The 22232-nt window shown below is 35.2% G+C and overlaps 1 protein-coding gene across 1 annotated transcript in view; it reads left to right on the top strand.

Annotated features, from left to right (window-relative positions):
• The window catches only part of ERBB4 (erb-b2 receptor tyrosine kinase 4), a 1090474-nt gene that overhangs the window by 799822 nt on the left and 268420 nt on the right, over positions 1 to 22232 (top strand). The window contains exons 7-12 of the mRNA XM_055345632.1: positions 227 to 368; positions 4065 to 4178; positions 5844 to 5970; positions 12995 to 13068; positions 13978 to 14068; positions 16543 to 16742. Of these exons, the coding sequence (XP_055201607.1) occupies positions 227 to 368; positions 4065 to 4178; positions 5844 to 5970; positions 12995 to 13068; positions 13978 to 14068; positions 16543 to 16742 (748 nt within the window). The remainder of the gene's footprint in view (positions 1 to 226; positions 369 to 4064; positions 4179 to 5843; positions 5971 to 12994; positions 13069 to 13977; positions 14069 to 16542; positions 16743 to 22232) is intronic.

Genomic DNA, 22232 nt, shown 5'->3' with positions numbered 1-22232 from the left:
TTTTTTTTTTTAAGATTTTATCCTTTTATTCATGAGAGACACACAGAGAGAAGCAGAGACATAGGCAGAGGGAGAAGGAGGCTCCCTGTAAAGGAGCCTGATATGGGACTCGATCCTAGGACCCTGCGATCATGACCTGAGCCAAAGGCAGATGCTCAACCACTAACCCACCCAGATGCCCTATGAAGGTTATTCTTAAATGAAATTAATATTTGCTATGTTGCAGGCCTGCATGAATTTCAATGACAGTGGAGCATGTGTTACTCAGTGTCCTCAAACTTTTGTCTATAATCCAACCACCTTTCAACTGGAGCATAACTTCAATGCAAAGTATACATATGGAGCATTTTGTGTCAAGAAATGCCCACGTAAGTAACAAGTTAAAAATAACCAAATTAAGTAGATCATCATTTAAAAACAAAAAAAAATCGTGTACATTTATTATAATTTAAAACTTAACAACAATATTGTGATTTACTTGGATATAGGTACTATTGCTACCATTTCACAAATAAATTAAAATTCAAAAAATTAAAGTGATTAGTCCAAAGTCTCAGCAAAGGAGAGGCATGTTTGAGGTTAGAGTGTAGTGTCATTGTCTTCTAAACTTACTATTTTCACTATACCTCAGTGTTTTTGTACATGATGCTGTTTCTCAGAAAAGTGATTAGTTATGTGGGAGCAAGTTTTGTAGTGAATGAGGTCTGCTTGCAATCACAATGAATTTCTACCTAATATTGTTTCTGATTACTTATTTATAATAGACTTTATAGCATTGTAGTTTTGATATCAAATCTAATCTTAAATAATAATAGATTTGAAGGGCATGTTCAGAGGTCTTTGCAAAACTGACAACTCATCCTAGGGATTCAAAGTGACCAGTTTAGCTTTCATCAAGAATTCAGTATATGTCTACATATGTACAGCAGTCAGTTTCTTTGCTTGGAAAGAGTGATGGGACATTATTCTTTCATTGTTTTACCTATTGGAAAAACTGAAAACAAAACAAAACAAACAAGACAAAAAACCCCACAAAACCCTACTACATTTGTCCATATGCTCATTTAAAAGAAAAAAGTCTTACAAACTACAACATACCATTATTATGATTTTCTTTACTTTGTATCTGTGATTAAATATGAAATATAAAGGACGTGGGTTTAGAGTGGCTATGGGTTCTGGCTTTGCCCATTTATTACTCATGTGATTTTAAATAAACTATTTAGTTTGCTGTATCCTCCTCTTTAAGATGTGGCTGGTAACAATCACAGCTCTCTTCTCTCTTTCCTGGAGTTATTATAGTGATCAAAGGGATGGGGAATAAGAATCAGAGGGATAGTATATAAAAACAAGTCTTCGAAAACAATGGCAATTCTAGTCATTATTATTAATTTTTTTATGTTGGTTAAAAGAATAATTGTGCATACACGCTTTCAACACCTAACTTGTGGCAAGTGTGGCTAAACACGAACTATTTTGTGAAATTACATACCAGTTTCCTTAGATATGGTAACTCCTAAATTTCCTTTCTTGAAATAGTTTAGGCCAATCAAATTACTGGACTAATTTAAAGCGCTTCAGGATTTATCTATGTAAATTTCAAATATTTGAAGGGCCCTGCTTCTAATGCATGGTTGGCTAAACTGTAACTATCTTGGAAAAACAAAGATATTTAGCTTCTAAATACTGCTCTACAATCCTTAACCTAGAATTCTGAAATCAAAAAACTCCAGACAAATAGGTTTCGAAACTCATTTGGCTGCAAAATCTGAACCTAGCTGATATGAGGGTATTTATAATTTGTATTTACGTCACTTGGCATATATTGCTGGGAAAATGTAGAAGTGTTTAAATATGGGGTATTCCTGAAGGCCTTGCAGAAAGGTGGTTGTATAATACACAGTATATTCACTTGTTGCAGGTTGGGTTCCCTTCAGACAGAGATTAGGTTGTTAAAGAGGAATATTCTCAAAATGAACACAGGAGGAGGAAGAAAAGGAAAGGAACAGGCTGTGATGCAGTCGCAACAATGTACCTTTTTTGGTGGTGGATGCCCTCTGGTGGATAACTGGAAATATAAAGATCACACCTCGCCCACCCCCATGGATCCATATGCATCCCTTTACCCCAGATTCCCTTCAATCCCAGATTTTCCAATATTTTTTCTCCCCGGGCCAGCCCCTGCTCATGAATCCATATTGATTCTAAGCTCAGGTCACTTCCATACAAAGTAAACAACCATTTGAACTACCCAGAACCATGCCCACTGGTAGGATTTTTTTCCTTGCCACTGTCTTTCAAGTCTCCTCCTGAGTGAGGCTGCAGGGCAGCTGCCGTTCATTTTGAGCTGCTTGCACCCACATACCAAACTTAGTACTTTGTTTTTGTCCTCCCTCCCTTAGCTTGTCACAGGTGCCTTCTCTTGGTCCCCATGCAGCCGTCGGTATGAGCTCAATCTCATGAGCCAGCACAAGGAGTCTGGGCCACCTGCTTATGCAATTTACTTGTTCTTCTGCTCTGACTCATATCCAATCCTAAATGCACTGCTTCTGTCTTAGAATGGATTCCTGTTGGACCTGCCCAACATTATGACATCATGGTTCTAATAAAAGCTGAGTTATGATGGGCAGTTCTAATATAAGGTCGATCAATGACCCATGGTTAGGCACTCTCTTTCTACCAGGACCCAGAAGCATATGAGGAGCTGTTTATTAAATGGTGTAAAATTCTGTGCTACAGATGCCATGGCTTAGCTCTAGAATCCTAGAAGTCTCTGATATGATTTTCCAGCTGGGATTTGCCATAACTCCATACAGCATATTTTCCACCACAGACATTCCTAATATCATATAGCCTCTTGGATTTGTTTGTTTGTTTGTGTGTGTGTGTGTGTGTGTGTATGTGTGTATGTGTGAGAGAGACACAGAGAGAGAGAGAGAGAGAGAGAGAGAGAGAGCAAGCAGGGGAGGAGCAGAGGGAGAAGGGAGAATGAGGAGGCATGAATCTTAAGCAGACTTCATGCTGAGTGTGTACGTAGTCTGACCCAGGGCTTGATCCCACAACCCCAAGATCATGAGCTGAGGTGAAACCAAGAGTCAGAGACTTAACCAACTAAACACCCAGTCACCCCACCTCTTGGATTTTATGTATCAGAAATGCTTGCATCCCAGACTAGACCTACACCGTTTGCCTTTCCTGATCTGAGCCCCCTTCAAAGTCAGATGCCTTCCATACCACTGAATATATTAGGCTAGAAGCAGCATGCCTACACATGGAAGGATACTGCCTTTAAAATATAAAGTGGCCTAGCAGGTATTGTGTTTTCCCTTTACTGTGGGAGGCTCTAAATGCAATAATTTGTTATTGTTTTTTTGTTTTGTTTTGTTTTGTTTTTTTTGGCAGGGGTGTGGGGTGGGGTCGGAGGCAATGTCCTGGCATATTTCAGATCACTGGAGCCCTAAACATTTCACCAACATAATAGGTAATCAGACGTTCCTGGTTTATTTAGTATACCTTTCCTAAAGTGCTGCCTTTCAAATTCCATTTTGTTTTTTCATATAAAACTATAGAACAGTTTCTATGGCATTCCATTGAAGGATAGAACACATTTTGAACATTTCCTCCTGGATATGAAGTACACTCTCTTGATCCAAGGCACTTCAACTTCAGCTTCATTTGTGCTTCATGTAACTTGAAGTATTTTTAGACTTCAGACTTGCATCATGACATGAAATGAAGTGGAACTATTGAAAAACACAAACTAAATGTCATGTAGTTTCCTAAGTCTATAAAAGAAATTCACTCTATCTTGGGGGCAATTCAGGATGTGGAGCAGTAGTCAAGCAAGTACTAACTGTTGTTAACACATGCTGCCCTTGGATTTGAATGTGGATTTTCATAGATTCTATTTCAAGTTGAGATATTTAAACTGGGATATTTTAGGGAAAGAGACATGTATACTATCAATGATGCTAAACATTGTTAAGCCCTAAAGTACTTTGTTTTAAACTTGTTTGCTAAACATCAGCATTGTTGCTAATTTTACTGTTTCTTTTTTTAATCAGATAACTTTGTGGTGGATTCCAGTTCTTGTGTGCGTGCCTGCCCTAGTTCCAAGATGGAAGTAGAAGAAAATGGGATTAAAATGTGTAAACCTTGCACTGATATTTGCCCAAAAGGTGAGTGATAGCGGAGATTACTTTGGCTAGAAGAGGGACCTACTCCAAGGTTTTTCCATTTATTCTTTAAAAGACTGGCTAAGTTCACCTCTCTTACATGTACATACTTTTCCATGACTTTGAATAATCTCATGAAGTATCAACTGTCTTAACAATGTATATTATTGATTTCGAATAATGTATGCTAAATGATCCAGGTTAAACTGGGAGTTAGCTTTGATAGAAACTCAGGAAAGAAGTTCCATTTTATTCTATATGTAGCTAATCTTAGAAGTTATGCACACAACAAGGGATTGCTTGATTATTTTAGCACCAAGAACCCATATTAATTACTTGCCACTGTAGGCTTAATGATCTGCTATGTATATGAAGGGATACAAAGAGACAAATAACACGATACTTAAACCTCCGGGTCTTCAGAACCATTTTGAAAGATTAAATATGTAAAATAACAAGGAAATTACCGTAAGTATTAAATAAATCTTGCAGATAATTCCTGTTACAGACTTTTAGTGGAGAAAGAAATCTCTTCTAGCTATGGTGTTCAAATTCCTCACTCGAATGAAACTAAACAGGATGTAAGTACAGTCCAAATTTTCTGAAAGATAGTAAGCCTTCCAAAGTATCAAAGATTGCCTTAAAAAAGTATTTATTTGAGAGAGAGCAGGCTCACAAGCAGGGGGAACAGCAGATAGGGAGGGAGAAACCGACTTCCTGCTGAGAAGGAGCCTGAGGCAACGCTCATCCCAGGGCTCAGGGATCATGACCTGAGCTGAACAGACCTTTAAGGACTGAACCACCCAGGTGCCCCAAAGATGGCCTTTAAAAAGGGCAAACTTCAGACTTACTTTTAGACTACATTCTCTTTCTCTTCCCTCTTGTCTCTCTCCCCCCCACCCTACACTCTTTATCTTGCTTGTTTTGTTTTTAAGTAGAGCCTTCAGAAAGTACAGGTAATAGTCAATTTAAGAATTTAAGTGTAGGACGCTTGGGTGGCTCAGCCAGTTAGGGCTCAGGGGTCCTAAGATTGAGCCCCACATTGTGCCTGTGCTTAGCTGGGGGTCTGCTTCTCCCTCTTCCTCTCCCTCTACCCTCCCTTGCTTGTGTTCTCTCTCTCTCCCCCTCAAATAAATAAATAAAATCTTAAAAAGAAGAATTTAAGTCTAAATCCTTAAAGGGCTCTTGATTCTGGTTAAAACCTACATCATTAGTACGCTAATATACATGGTTAATTAGACCAGTGTTTTTAAAACCAGTTTGTATAAATTATTTTACTTAAGTGATCAGGATTTAAAAGTAATAAAAATGATATCTTAGGGTGGATGAGAAAATAGTTGATTTAATGTGGCAAAGGCAAGTACTGATAAAAATTTTGTTTTAGTTACGCCTGTGTTGTGTGGGTATCCTGGGACTTGATATAAGATATGATTCTTATGTCATGGTCACTAGACTATAATGCAGGGGCAATGTTTTATAGCAGGCCCAGCAATTAATGTTACATGAATAAATTATTATTTTATTTGTTGGAAAACAATTTATTTCTTATGATGAACTTTTTTCATTTTATAATGAAAAAATACTCTTATTTTACAATAAAAATGCAATAGATCTATTGACTGAACACAAAGTTTCTCAACTCCTTGACTGTGAGTCTTGTTTCTACAGCTTGTGATGGCATCGGCACAGGATCATTGATGTCGGCTCAGACTGTGGATTCCAGTAACATTGACAAATTCATAAACTGCACCAAAATCAATGGGAATTTGATCTTCCTTGTCACTGGTATTCATGGGTCAGTATTAAATTTTTGTAGAAAATTATTTTACAAAGTGTAGACAAACCTTAAGAGATTCTTTAGCTTTGTCTGTTTGATTCGTTTTGTGCCAGATGAGTTCTGCCCTACATTAATGCTCTTCTCCAACAAAATAAAATGTCAGATTTTATCAGCAGTGAAAGTAGCAACCACAGTTTTAAGATACATAGACTATGAGTTTAGTAACTACTTAGATTTGGCAATATAAATTTATATATAAACTAAAATATATTTATAGGATATTCTCAAATCCACAGATTTCAGAAAGATTGATACATTTTTAGATATGTTTAGGGAAACCATGTCAATGAGTGAAGTGAGGAATTTCATTGAAATTCCTAACTGATTAGTTCAGGACAACATAAATTAATGTTCCTTTTAAAATGCATCTCGTAGAAAACAAATCAGTAAGTTGAAATTCTCTTGAGCTTTCAGAAATTCTTTTTGCCCTGATGTATCTTCTTCTCTTTCTCTTAGGTTAGGAAATTAATACTAGTACAGGAGATCTAGTAAATGAATTTCATTTTAGCAATAAAAATTGTTAACATTTTTCCGGGTTTCTTCATTACAGAACCACCTGCTGGTTTTAACTGGGAAAACAACTAAGTTTGTATGCTTTCAATTGTAATAAAGATGTCAATATTTTTACTTTATATTTTATCTATTTATCTGTATTACTCTTAATCCCTAGATATTAGTGCTACAGGCTACAGATAAAGAATATTACTCACATATTTCAGTTCAAAATCTTAACTCTAAACATATATCAAATCATTTCTAGAAGCAAAATAATTTAACACATTATGAATAAATATGTCCAAATAGGAACAGCAAGAGAAATAGAACAAAGTGTTTCTTTCCATACAAATAAATTGCATAAAGCATTTCTTTACTTTAAAATGTAGCTTTTAATATGGGTTCATGCCAGATACTGTAATGGTGTGTACACACTTTCTGCCCCATATATGTTATATTCAGCCCAAGCAATGTTTAAAATATATATATATGTGGTTAAGGTTTCTAAATTCTCTTTAATAACATGGTGAATTGGTTACTCTTAGCACATACTCCTACACGGCAACAATCTGTTGGAGATGGGTGGTCTTAGCCATTTTGAGATAGGACAAACCAGATTTACCTGAGTTGCTACTAACCCTCTGAATCCATTTACATTGCCGTCCTCACCTCCTTGGCCCACTGGGTAGGTGACCTGGGTAAATCTTTAGGTCATATGCATAATTGAATGCATATATGACATTTACTAAAACAATATATCCACATTGTAACTATTTTCAAAACCTAATACCACAATGAATGAAAGATCCTATTATGTTAACAGAATCTTCTGAGAAATAAGAAGACACACCTAGTTAATTCGCATTGTCTGCTTCCACACACGTATAATGAAGGAATTGGCCTCAAGTCCATCAATGTGGGGAAAGATTGGAAAACATAGTCTCATAAATTGCATTAGGGAAATTGTTTTCATACTAATCAGACCCAACATCCATCTTTTATATATTAAGTGTATTCCTACTTATTTTTGAATTTGGAAATAAAAATCATAGATAATATAACCTACCTATCTATATAATTTTATGAAGTGGTTCTAATTCTCTAATTGTGATTTAAAGAAAAAATGCAAGAAAAGTAATGTATAATAAAGTATGCATTGATGGGAAAATGCTTAGCTTCTACTTATAATTAAGGTTTGTATGAGAAATAATATTAGAAGTCATTCTGCACGAGAAGTATGGGGAAATAAAGAGCAGAGGAACAGCTGACCACTAGAATAGGAAATAAGTAACAGACATTGTTATATGACAAGAGGAAGACAGAAATAAATACCATTCAAATAGAGGCGACATGATTACAGAATTACACACAGTCATGGTATAAACAACTATGAAGTTTGTGTACATGAGTCCTTAATTGGGTGGGACATTTTAAGGTTGCTCAAGACATGAAGCAAACCTTTGCTGTGAAAGACATTTAATTTCCTTGTCTGGGGGTTATTACTAAAAGTCTATAATGTCCCCCAATCTCTGTTACAACTGATACGCCTCTACACATGTCCCAACTTCCCTTTTTTGGGGGAAATATTGACCCCATGGAGAACCACCACAAGAATTCTGTGATACTTGCAGGATTACGAACCAACAAAAGCAACCCAGGGATGGTTACTGTTGTAGGTAAAACATGCGTGGGGAAATTTGACAAAGACAACCTAATATACTTCAACATTGTTATTATAATCTTAGTTCCTTATGGAGCATATTTATCAAAAGCCTAGATTTATACTAATTGTAAAGTGGTTTTGCATAAAATGAATCATCTAACATCCAGAATAGGGGAATATTAATAAACAGAATGTAAGAAAAGGGAATCAGTAATGTCCAGACATAAGAATATATTGCACAATAGACACCTTATAGTCACAAATGTATGAGAAGAATCATTACAAAGTATAAGACTAATCTAGACTTTCAAGGAAAACAAGCTTACTAATTCATTCAGGAGAAAATGAATTATAGAAAATTGACTCACATGATTAGAAATAGAAAGGTAAACAAAGCCTCTCTTAAAAATGAGCTCAGAAAGTAAGAGTTAAAGTTCCTACTTCAGTAATATGATCCAAACTAGACTAGAGTTTGATCTGAGGCTCTAACCGTAGACAAGTTTACTGAGTTTCTTGGCTTCCATCATGTGTCACATGCTCAGTTTCTTCCAATGTAAAGTTGAGAATTGGGTTTATATATTTTTTTAATAAATTTATTTTTTATTGGTGTTCAATTTACCAACATACAGAATAACACCCAGTGCTCATTCCGTCAAGTGCCCCCCCCCAGTGCCCGTCACCCAGTCACCCCCACCCCCCGCCCTCCTCCCCTTCCACTACCCCTAGTTCATTTCCCAGAGTTAGGAGTCTTTATGTTCTGTGTCCCTTTCTGATACTTCCCACACATTTCTTCTCCCTTCCCTTCCCTTTCACTATTATTTATATTCCGAGAATTGGGTTTATAATAAATACCTACCTTCTCTGGTTAGTGTAGAGATTAAAAACAAAAATTATTTTTTAGTGCTCACCCAAGTATCTGGCATATTGTAAAACATTAATGTTATAAAAAAAGAAAAGGAAACGGCGGGGGGAGGAAGGGAGGAAGAGACAAAAGGGAGAGAGAGAATTTTTAAAAAGAGAAGGAGGAGAAGGCAGCGCTAAATAAAAATCTCAACGACTATATCTAGTTATAGCACAACATGCAGTGTAACATTATTTTGTAGACAACTGAAAACCAAATAAAGGCAAAGTTATTGGCGTGGCAATATTTCCTTTATAATAAGCGATACTCCTTAGTTCATAAGATTATTATTTCTTCTTAATCATAGCACTTAACTTGGTGTATGTATGTATGTATGTATGTATTTATTTATTTTAAAAAAGATTTTATTCATTCATGAGAGACACACAGAGAGAGAGAGAGAGAGAGAGAGAGAGAGAGAGGCAGAGACGCAGACAGAGGGGGAAGCAGGCTCCACACAGGGAGTCCGATGTGGGACTCGATCCCAGGACGCCAGGATCACAGCCTGAGCTGAAGGCAGACACTCAACCACTGAGTCACCCCAGGCGTCCAACCTGGTATATTTTAATACTAACATTTATAATTAATATTATTGTGTCCCAACCATAATATAGAAGGCATTTTCCAGGACAAATATATATGTGGTATATGATATTTTTCATACCCAGTTTTATTCCAATACAAAACAAATATCCTGAAACCTTTCTCTTGATCTTAGGGAGGTATTGATAAAAAGATAATTTAGTAGATCTAAGACATCTTATAAATGTATAGGCATTATGTGTATTATGTATACAATGTATACAGGAGAGGTTTTAAATGTAACATGGAGTATTATAAGCTAAAACTTCTAGTACATTAAAGACACATTTTTACTCACTTAATGCCCATTACCCTCAGTCTTCTACTATTTTTTCATAGACTATATGGTTTGAGTAAAATAGCTAAGGTATTTCTTTAAGCTACTAGGTAAAATCCATAATTAGATGAGATTATGCTTTTAAAAAACAAGTTTCTACAAAAAGTAAACCTACTGTCAATTCGTCAATTACAATTTTAACATATAAAAGAACTCAAAAAAGTTAATTGGCACATTAAGTTTATAATACAGTGGTGTCATTGCCAGAAATAGACTAGACAAGCTTACTCCTTTATTTAGAGTGAGAACCACAGGGAAACCTGCGTTTAGGGTTAGCCCTAGGAATGTTCACTTTTCATCTCTTGTCATTTTTGGTAATAGTCATATCATGTACTTAGAGTAACAAAATGCTCACCAAATAAGCATGTTCATGCTGCGTTGCAATGAGACACAAGCAAGAAAACACTTAGAGAAGCATATAATGATGATATACAATAGAAAAGAGAAATGGGTTTGGTGAAAAATAAAGCGATTTCAATGGAATTGTAAAAATATGTTTCTCTATCCTGAACTTTATCTTGGATCACTGAACACAGTAACAGGGTGGACATAAAGTTCTTACACATGGCTCAGCATTTAGCTAGGGACGTTCTCAGTTTTAAAGGACTATGGATTTCAGGTGGCTATAGGATGCAAATCCCTGCAGGTACTTTGAAGTTGGTAAGTAGGAATCTGTCAACTTATTTTATGAGAGTCCTGAATCTCTAAAATTAAGTATATAAAATTTCTGTGGTCCATTGGGCTTCATATGAACAGTCCAGAATTCATTTCATTCCTGGCAACTTGGAAGTGTTCTCAGTAAAGGTTTGGACTGACCCCATTATTGTGTGCTTGCCCTGAATTTTGAGTGTTTCTCAATAAAGCCAAGATATTTGATTATATGACCAGAGCTGTTCTCTATACTGCTTTTCATCAAACAACAAATGGTGAAAGCGCATTCTACTACTGCAGAGCAGATTTTTTTCCCTGGATACAAAAGTCTTTGCACATTAAAAAAATGATAACAACAAGATTTTTCCCGCATGGAGGACTTAATTTTTTGGCTTCACATTAATCAAAAGAGTAGTTATTTGTTCGATTTATCTCCAGTTATAAATAGAGCAAGTTTGCCAGAACATTTAATTTAGACTTTAAGCTTTTGAGACACATTCATATCACATTGAGAAAATTATTAATTATGTGTGAATTATGGGGAAACTCATTTATAGTGTTTCTCCAAGCCTTCTATGACACTCCCTCTTAAACTAGTGGTACATTGAATCAATTACACTTCATAGATTGAAACAGTATTTAATCAAGCAGAGTGTTGTTTGTTTTGTTTTGTTTTATTTTTTTAAGATGTAATATGGAAGTATAGAAGCATATGCAGATGAACCAAGTTGAGAGAGCCAAGTTGAGAGATGAAGGTTGTTAGAACTAATAGTGTTTGCAAGGTTCTTTTTTTTTTTTTTTTTTTTTTTAGAATTTTTTTTTTGAATTTTTATTTATTTATGATAGTCACAGAGAGAGAAGGAGAGAGAGGCAGAGACATAGGCAGAGAGAGAAGCAGGCTCCATGCACCGGGAGCCCGATGTGGGATTCGATCCCGGGTCTCCAGGATCGCGCCCTGGGCCAAAGGCAGGCGCCAAACCACTGCGCCACCCAGGGATCCCTGTTTGCAAGGTTCTAATGGAAGAATGAATTAATGTCATTGGGTTCAGACTCAAATTCCTAGAAGATAGACCAGCTGTATGCCTTTCTGTTTGTCAGGGGGCTGTAAAGCAACCTGAATACTCTCCCTATTAAAGCCGTATCTAACATATCATTGTATCTTATTGTTTACTTCCCAAATGAAAAAGAAGGTTCTCAAACATGTAAAACAACAGATGTCCACAGCAAGACTAAGGCTCAGTTGATTGCTACGGATGGATACATGCTTCTAAAACAACCGAAGTTCATTGTTCTTAAGTTTGCTCTCTCTTGGAGAAGTGGTTAATGAATATAATTTAATTTTTCTCTGGAGGGTGTACATTGATATGAGATCTTTACTTGCCCAGAACAAAGTAATGAAACTTAAAAAAAGATGTATTCCTTTAATCAGCTGAAAATACTGCTTGAATTACCCAGGAATGTTTGCTGTTATTTGCAAGTATGCAGTTATTTTGTATGGTCAATATATTAAACATAGAAAGTATCTTCCTAAGAAGAAAACTTCTTAAAAATTCAATAAATATTTAATTTTAAAAGGTTATTTTATGTTCATTTTGAAAAGACAGGGCATCTATATATCAATAACATTAATTGCAAAAATATATTTACGCCATAAGAGATGGTATTTTTTAAATCTCCAAAATTTATACCTTTTGGATATTATTAAATTTATTATAGACTTTATTTTAGATATTATTATGATTCATAAAGATGGAAGCAAATATTTCCTGTGCTATAAAAGCAAATATAAATAAACCAGATTGGAACAAGAATATTCTAAGTAATCCTTATGAAGAGTAATTTTCATATAATGTTATGAAAATTCACTAATAAATATAAGGATATAGGAAAGAAGAAAAATTGATTTTATGTGTTTCTTTTTATCAATCTTATGAAATTGTAAGTGCTTTTAGTAATTGAGGATGCTCCGAGGAGCCCCAAAAGCAATTGTTTTCATCATTATTATTTGCAGAGTATACTCTTCCCAATTAAGAAAAAAAAATCTTTATGGGTAATATAAAATTATTTTTAAATGGATTTGTTATATTTGGAGGTTCCTTTAGGATAGTCAAACTGGGCCATTCCTCTAGATCTAGAATAGCTTTCATTGAGGAACTCATATTTTATGTCACCATAAATGTCCTCAAAGCACCTTTTAATCCTCCACATGTAGCATAAAATCTTTGGACAAGACATTGCTTATCTTTCTATTGTTACTTAAAATTCAATTTGGGTGAAATAACTATAGTCACATTTCTTATGTCTTCCCTCCTTTATCTAATTTAAAATTTGGCTGTATCTCTTGATTCTCTAGAGACCCTTACAATGCAATTGAAGCCATAGACCCAGAGAAACTGAATGTCTTCCGCACAGTTCGAGAGATAACGGGTAATTTTTTAAAGTACAACTGTTGTGTTATGGACTATATGAATTCTAGTGTTTTCTTGAAAATATTGCATAATATTGAAATCAGCAACTTATTTTCAAAGCAAATACTAGTTTTGAAAATGCATGTCACTTTAAGTGATGGATATTATTCCTTAGCATTTGTGTACATTTTGAAAGCCCATAGAATTTATAAAATAAAATATCCTTGACATTTTTATGTTACTGTGTTTGTGTCAACTGATCTTTGATCCATGTTTTTCTATTTACTTTTTCACAAGAAGTACTATTGAGCATTGATAATATGTGGCACTCATTTAGCACATGTTCAATGAGCACTTAATATGTCCAGGGCTGTTAGATAGTAGCTTATAGGAGACTCATAGACATGAATCGGATATGGATTTGCTATCAAAGAATGAAAAATTAAATGAGAAATACTGTGCATCTGCATGAATGCATTAGGCTGCAATGTAGACATGTGCTGTCATAAGTGTTGAGATAAAGTGGTCAAGCATTTCCAGACAAGTTAAAGCTGTATTTTTCTCTTTATGTAATTAGACTAAATATTTTTGATTTTAGAAGAATAAAATTAAAGATCATTTAAATCTTTTTATATAGTTCTATGACTCTGTGTGTTTGAGAAACCTAGATTTTTGTGCTCATTAGTTTGATATTCATTATCTATTGATCATTGTGGCCCAGGAGCTTGGGGTAAGACACTATCTTGGAAGAGGAACTGTGAGATAGAATAGAATGACTCAAATTAGGACTATTAAGTGTCTTTTATTTTTTTACTTCCTGTATTTCAAGACATATTCATCATATTTCAAGGACACTCAATATTAAAACAGTCATTAAGATAATGATAAGATTCTGAAGGTTTTTTTCTACTGCCCTTATCTGTTTTAGGTTTCTTGAACATACAGTCATGGCCTCCAAACATGACCGACTTCAGTGTTTTTTCCAACCTGGTGACCATTGGTGGAAGAGTACTCTATAGGTGGGTGTATACATTCAGAGATGCAGGTCTTCCTGATTTCAAGAGTAGCATCATGTGTACATATGTCAATTTTTCAGCCTCACTGAATCTAGAAATAGTGGGTTTCCATTTTTAATTCCAAAGGTAAGCCCAATGAAAAATGCCCCTGGTTGTTCTTTAAAGGAGGCAAGCTACAAAATAAATAAAGTATGCAGAATGAACAATTTGATTTTTCAACTGCCTCTCACTTAAAGCAATATTAGTGTTTTGCTGGCATGAAATGCATAAAATTGAACCTTTTTTTTTGAACTTTTTAAATCATAACTAAAAACTACCATGGGATGACTTGATAATGGCTTAAGTGTATAGGTTAAAAATGCTGTTTTACCAGGAAATTCTTGTCTTGTCCTGATGCCATCATTTGAGCCCTGAATCATGGATCTGATATTTCAGGACTTGGTCCACCACTCTACATGCAATGCTGGTTAATAATAGGTGGAAAAATCAGGGCTCAGAAGCACACTGTTCTAAAGTCTAATATCAGTATTTTAATTCACATAATAAAAATATGTGAGTTAATATTTATTAAGCCATTGCTTTATTTTACTTAATTTTAGATTTCATCTGTGTGAGATTCTTATTTATGAACAGTTAAAGGTTGATTTACATAAAGTGATTTAGATTTCTTTTTTTCTACTTAAATCTGAAAGATGCCTTAAATCAATATTGTCATCAAATATCCCATGATAACATTTCACAGAAAGTCCACAGAATTTTGCTATTAAAATAAGATCTGTAAGAGTTTTTTTTTTTTGTGAGAGGTTTAAAACTGTAAATTGGAAAAGTTCTCAATAAAAAACTATATTTGAGAGATTCACTTTATTCAAGTGCTACATGCAACCAAATTTTACTATCCATTGAATCAAATGTTAAAAATCTGTCAAACATTATTATGTTCACATCGTAACAAACAACTTAAGATGGTTATGATGGGAACACAGATTCAGAGAATGAATTACATCTCGGTCAAATAAATACACATGTACGGAGTTTTATATACACGCATATATGTACATAGGTATATATGTAGGTATATGTGTGTGTGTATATATATATAATCATGTAATCTGTATATATGTATATACATAGATGTGTGTATGTGTATGTATATATACATACACACACACACACATATATATATATACACATACACACGCAAAAACATGGAAAAAATTCTGAGTATTGGCAGCAAAGTATATTTAGATTTATAAATAAAATAAAAGGGGACAGCTTTGATATCCAAAATGTGAAATATTGTTCATTAGTTGATTGGAATGTGGGAAACAGATGATTCTTTAGAGAATGGGAAAGGACTTTAATTACAAAATATAGAATATGTTAAAATAAAAATAATTTCCTTGAAATGGTAATTTGTTTCCCCAGTATAGTTGTTATTTAACTTTTAGAGATGCTTTCCCCAGTTGTCCAAGCCTTCTGAGTATTTTTTTTAAACTTTTAGCTTAATTTCATTCTTCTCTTTAATTTTTAATGCTTCCTATCCCTACTCATACATTCTTCAACTATTACAATTATGCTTCGGCTTCTGAGGTATAAATTAAAGCTGCATATCTATAGTCATCCTCTGTAATATTTACCCTCTGAAAGCATGTCTAAATTTATTAAATTGAGTAGAATTAATGTCTTACTTTAGTAGATGAATAATCATTCCATAAACATTAATTATTTAGCTTTTTAAAGTTTTTATTTATTTAAGTAACCTCGACATTCAACATGAGGCTTAAACTCATGACCCTGAGATCAAGAGTCTCATGCTCCTCCAACTGAGCCAGCCAGATTCCCCTAATTACTTGGTTTTATTTTATTTTATTTTTAAAAAGGTTTTATTTATTTATTCATGAGAGACACACACACACACACACACACACACAGAGAGAGAGAGAGAGAGAGAGAGAGAGAGAGAGAGAGAGAGGCAGACACACAGGCAGAGGGAGAAGCAGGATCCATGCAGGGAGCCCAATGTGGGACTCAATCCTGGAACTCCAGGATCACGCCCTGGGTTGAAGGCAGTCGCTAAACCACTGAGCCACCCAGGGATCCCATAATTATTTAGTTTTAAAACACAATTTCATCCTTGAGGAACCTGAGACTGGGGGGATAGTAGGAAAAATAGTGAGCAGATATGTCAGTGGTAAATATGTAGACAGAGAGATATCATTAATATTTATACTTCTAACAAGTAAATAGTCTCCTTTTGGAGGTCAAATGGTTCCTTTTGAAACTCATTATATATAGCATGTAGAGAAATAATACTCAGATCACAATTAAGTGACTCAGTCTCTTTTTTATGTTCTACTATCATTCTTTTTGGAGTAAAATGTGACATCCTTATTTTACTTCAAGAATGTATGTAAGAAAAAATTTATTAAAATATACATATTAAGTATTGTTCCATTTACCCCCTTCCTTCTCTTTAGTGGCCTCTCCTTGCTTATCCTTAAGCAACAGGGCATCACTTCTCTACAATTCCAATCCCTGAAGGAAATCAGTGCGGGAAACATCTACATTACTGACAACAGCAACCTGTGTTATTATCATACCATTAATTGGACAACACTCTTCAGCACTATCAACCAAAGAATAGTGATCCGGGATAACAGGAAAGCTGAAAACTGTAGTAAGTATATTATTTGGATATTAAACAGAAACTTTGAACATTTTCTGCCATTCTGCATTGGACCAAACAATCGAAAATAACTGAGTCAGAACTGTTCCCTCTTTTTTCTCAACTCTTAAGAAGGAGGGTAGTTAATCAGTATGGGTGACATTTATTGTATGTTTTTATAATGTACTGCATGCTTGCAAATCTTGCCCAATTGCAAGAAACTTCCTACTGACACTAAGACTCAGCAAGTGTAGGTGGAACCTGGGAATCTAAATATGTAATAAGTACCTTGGGTGAATTCCTTGGACACCATCAGTTTGTAGAAATCTGCCTTATTGAGTTTTCCGTTTGCCTTTTGGTTTCATTGAGTATTTGTCGTGTGAGAAGTGGTGGAAAAAATGCAGATGTGTTCTGAAATGTGTAAAAAAATGCTGTTCAAGAAGTGTGCTGTTCAAGAAGAAAGTTTATTTCATAAATACATTTCTGTAGGCATTTCACGGTTTCTTTTTCCATTTATTTTGCCACTTACTGATTCATTCCATCATTTCTTTGTTACACAGAAGCAAATGATGTTTTCATGGGTACATAACTATGCCCTTCCTATCTTATACTTTGATATTTCAGTGATTACTACTTAACTTTTCTGTTTGTTTCTACTATTTTCTTCTACATCTACAATTGCCACTGCAAAAGAATATGTGTCAGACTTACTTATGATAAATAGCAAATCAAAAGACTCAGAATTTAAATTATCTGTTAAAAATACTTATTGTGATCATAATGAGTCAGTCCTTTTAAAAATCAACCCCTAAGAAACAGTTTGCTGTTGGGATGTCTGCTTATTTGTTTGATCTCACCTTTGAAATAGTCACAAATGTGTATATATATGTGTATATATATGTATATATGTATATATATACAAGTATATATATACATACACACATATATAATATATATAATATATATATATAATATATATAATTGAGGAAATTTTTCGGGAGCGGCTCCAGGGAGGGAGCTGCGGGGCGGGAGCGCGAATCCACCAGCGCAGGCCCCGGAGCACAGGGCGCCGGGACACAGCCCAGGATCCGGCCTCCCCCGGGACAGGCAGAGGCCGGGAGGGCCCGAGACAGCGAAGACGCTCCTGCCCCGAGCTGAGCAGATCAGCGGCCCCGCCCCGGAGCCTCCAGGCCCTGCGGACGGAGAACCGAGAGCCCCGAGCCCCGTAGTTCCTGCGGAGGCTGAATCCAGGCTTCCAGAGTTGCCATAGCAACTGCGACTGTTCCACCTGGGGCCCCACGGGGTAAACAACCCCCGCTGAGCCCTGCAGCAGGCAGGGGCAGAGCAGCTCCCCCAAGTGCTAACACCTGAAAATCAGCGCAGCAGGCCCCTCCCCCAGAAGACCAGCTAGAGGGACCAGTGATACTCCCCCGTGTTCCAATACAACTTGTTTCTGGCCACTCTGCACTGAGCAAAATGACTAGAAGGAAAACCTCACTTCAAAAGAAAGAATCAGAAACAGCCCTCTTTCCCACAGAGTTACAAAATCTGGATTACACTTCAATGTCAGAAAGCCAATTCAGAAGCACTATTCTACAGCTACTGGTGGCTCTAGAAAAAAGCATTAAGGCCTCACGAGACTTCATGACTGCAGAATTTAGATCCAATCAGGCAGAAATTAAAAATCAATTGAATGAGATGCAATCCAAACTAGAAGTCCTAACGACGAGGGTTAACGAGGTGGAAGAACGAGTGAGTGACATAGAAGACAAGTAAATGGCAAAGAGGGAAACTGAGGAAAAAAGAGACAATCAATTAAGGGACCATGAAGACAGATTAAGGCAAATAAATGACACTCTAAGGAAGAAAAACCTACGTTTAATTGGGGTTCCCGAGGGCGCCGAAAGGGACAGAGGGCCAGAATATGTATTTGAACAAATCCTAGCTGAAAACTTTCCCAATCTGGGAAGGGAAACAGGCATTCAGATCCAGGAAATAGAGAGATCCCCCCCTAAAATCAATAAAAACCGTTCAACACCTCGACATCTAATAGTGAAGCTTGCAAATTCCAAAGATAAAGAGAAGATCCTTAAAGCAGCAAGAGACAAGAAGTACCTGACTTTCATGGGGAGGAATATTAGGGTAACAGCAGACCTCTCCACAGAGACCTGGCAGGCCAGAAAGGGCTGGCAGGATATATTCAGGGTCCTAAATGAGAAGAACATGCAACCAAGAATACTTTATCCAGCAAGGCTCTCATTCAAAATGGAAGGAGAGATAAAGAGCTTCCAAGACAGGCAGGAACTGAAAGAATATGTGACCTCCAAACCAGCTCTGCAAGAAATTTTAAGGGGGACTCTTAAAACTCCCCTTTAAGAAGAAGTTCAAGTAACTCTGAACGTGAATGGGCTTAATGACCCCATCAAAAGGCGCAGAGTTTCAGACTGGATAAAAAAACAGGACCCATCTATTTGCTGTCTACAAGAGACTCATTTTAGACAGAAGGACACCTACAACCTGAAAATAAAAGGTTGGAGAACCATTTACCATTCAAATGGGTCTCAAAATATACCCTAAAAACTACAGAACACTTCTGAAACAAGAGGCCTTTTAAATTCATATTTTTTTGGCTGACATAGTGTCTCTTCTTATATGTTGAATGAGCGTTTCAGTTTCTTCTCTTGTAAATTAGTCAGTCATAAGCTCCGTTATTTTCAATTGGGAGTTGGTCTTTTCCTTTTGGATTTGAAAGACCTCATCACAAATTAAATGCATTAAATTTTTATCTCTTGAATGTGTTATGTATAACTTTTCCTCTCAGAGGTGATTTAAGAAATTTTGCCTTTTGATAAACAAACATATTATGTTTTTATCTAGTTAAGTGGATGAATTGTTCTTTTCCTTTTTATGTTTATGATCTTGGAATTGCCTTAGTCTTTTACTTCCAGTATTTTAAAAACCATATTGACAGTTTTAATCCATCTATAAGTTTTGGTATAGCATGTGATTCTTTTAAAAAAAACTTTAATTGATTAGGATATTGATCAAACATAATTTATTGAATAATTCATCTCTTCTCACTAATCTTACGTGTCTGCAATATTTCAGCTAAATGGCAAAAGGATGCCAGGTTCTATCTCTCGATCTGTGTAGTTTAATTTCATCTTTACCACAACCTTATAAAGTATAATTATCCCTATTTTGCAAATGAATATATAGTTGTTCAGAAAGTCGAATAATATTCCCACTGTTTGGAGCTATTAAAAAGCATATTCAGGATTTGAACCCAAGGTCTATCTAATTTCAAAATCTGTGCTCTTCATTTCACCTTGATTTCCTTCAAGTAAAAAGAAAGTGATTGATTTTCATAAGAAAACCTGATGATTTACTGAAACATACTAAAAGAAGCATAATGTTGAGGTACACACTCTAGAGCCAAATGACCTGGGCTTTAATCCCAAGAAAACTATGTATTAGATGTTTGGCCTTTGGTAAGCTATTTAACATTTATGAACCTCAATTTTATCATTTGGATATGGGGTTAATAATAGTACTGACTTCACTGAATGCCTGGCTCAAAGCAAGTGTTAAATTTGTGCTAGTTATTATTATACAATTATATTTTTCCTATTAAAATACATTAAATAGTTTATACATACTATAGACATACTATGTAGTATAAAGATACAATATTTAATTTTATTTAATGAAACATTCCTTCTTGGGGAACAGAAAAGGAAGGAGAAATAACAACGGTCTTCTTAAGGCAGAAGAAAATTCACATTATCAAGGTGGTAAATTTTAAGTGTGCAGATACGCATAAACCATTTGGTAGACATGGAAGAAATAAGAGTGATTATTACTAGGAGCCTAGATGTTGAGGAGTTTATAAATGATCTGATGAGATTTTAAATGGATAAAAAAAGTCTATGCTTGAGACTCCTCTAAACACCTTTTTCTTCACTCTTTTAATTAAAACATTTAAAAATCAACTTTATAAGTAACAGACTTTGTCTTTTATAAAAAATACCCACAAAATATTAATTTGAGGTTAGTATTTCAGGAGGCAGATATTTGGTGAGGAGGAGTACATTTTTTGTACAAAGAATATAAAACAAATATAACCTTCTACATTTATCTATGATTCTGATGTTCTTGAAATGTGATAGTTGAAAAATCCTCCTCTTTGGACATGAATCTAGAAAAAAAGAAGAATGAAAACTATGGTTAATGGCCAAGAACTGAATCCTCTGAATAACAGCATGATCCAAGTTTATGAGGAGTCATTGAATGTCCAGAATTTAATCAGGACAAAGAGCTGATGAGTAGGGAATCCAGGGTATTTTACACCAATGGATAATAATACAACATTTGCTTAGCATATTCTTTTGTTTTACTCTGGTGATAGTGACAATAACTACGAAATAGTAAGCATTTTAGTTTTTGTAACATCACAAGTAGTGTTGACTTTCTATAAAATCAATTGGTATTATCATTATCACCTCTAATAGTTGTATATTATAGAAAAATGAATTTGGATTATAAATTGAGGTTTACCTTGTTTTAAAAAAATATTGCTAAGATTGTAGGTTTTCTTTCTCTCTATCCCTTTTGCCTTTAATTTATGCACTCCAAGTCCAGCCCATACTATCTTGAGTAAATGTACATTTCCCAAGAAAGAGAATCATCTGTTGGGCCCCATAGCCAATCTTCACTAGAAGATTAATAAACTTTGCCAAACTTTTCAGTAAAACATAACTCAATACAAAACTTACAGTGTATAGCTTAGGATATAGTGAAGTCATTGTTCTTCTAAGTAATCAGAAGATAGAAAATTTTAATTCTACTTCTAAGATTGTCTTCTTTAAGTTACTAAAGAAACACATTAATACACTCTTCTTTGTAAAAAAAAAAAAGAAACTGCAAAGAAGAGCTTCTTATTGTATTTGAAATAGCACAAAATCTAATTACCAACAATACTATAAAATATTCTCTGTGTTCTTATTAAAACAGTAGTACTTTCACAAATGACACTCCTTCTATTTTGTAAATCTGGCAATTCTGAAAGAATGGAGGGCCTCTCATGTACAAAACCCAGGGTTACTGCAGGCTTCAGTTTTTATTATAAATGGTAACATTTTAATCTGACTTGCTACTAGATTAGTAGTTGAGAAATTTTAGAGCAACAGCTTTTAATTATTAAAAATGGAGAAGTCTGGACTTCAGTTTCCAGAGATTGTTGCTTAGATAGTGTTGTGGCTTGTATAGTAGCTCTCCAAAAGATGCACTAAAGTCCTAAAGCCTCGTGCCTGTGAATGTGGCCTTATTTGGAGACAGGGTCTTTGTGGATGCAATTAAGATGTAAATTAAAATGAGGTTATACAGGAGTAGAGTGGATCCTCAATCTCATCTGACTGGAGTTCTTATAAGAAGAGGAGACACAGGGACAGATACATACAGATAGGAGAGTGCCATGTAAAGACATGTACACACACACACACA

This window comes from Nyctereutes procyonoides, unplaced genomic scaffold (assembly GCF_905146905.1).
Source record: "Nyctereutes procyonoides isolate TBG_1078 unplaced genomic scaffold, NYPRO_anot_genome, whole genome shotgun sequence".
Taxonomy (NCBI): domain Eukaryota; kingdom Metazoa; phylum Chordata; class Mammalia; order Carnivora; family Canidae; genus Nyctereutes; species Nyctereutes procyonoides.
Note: the sequence above shows the minus strand (reverse complement) of the source record. Positions and strands in the feature narration are given on the sequence as shown.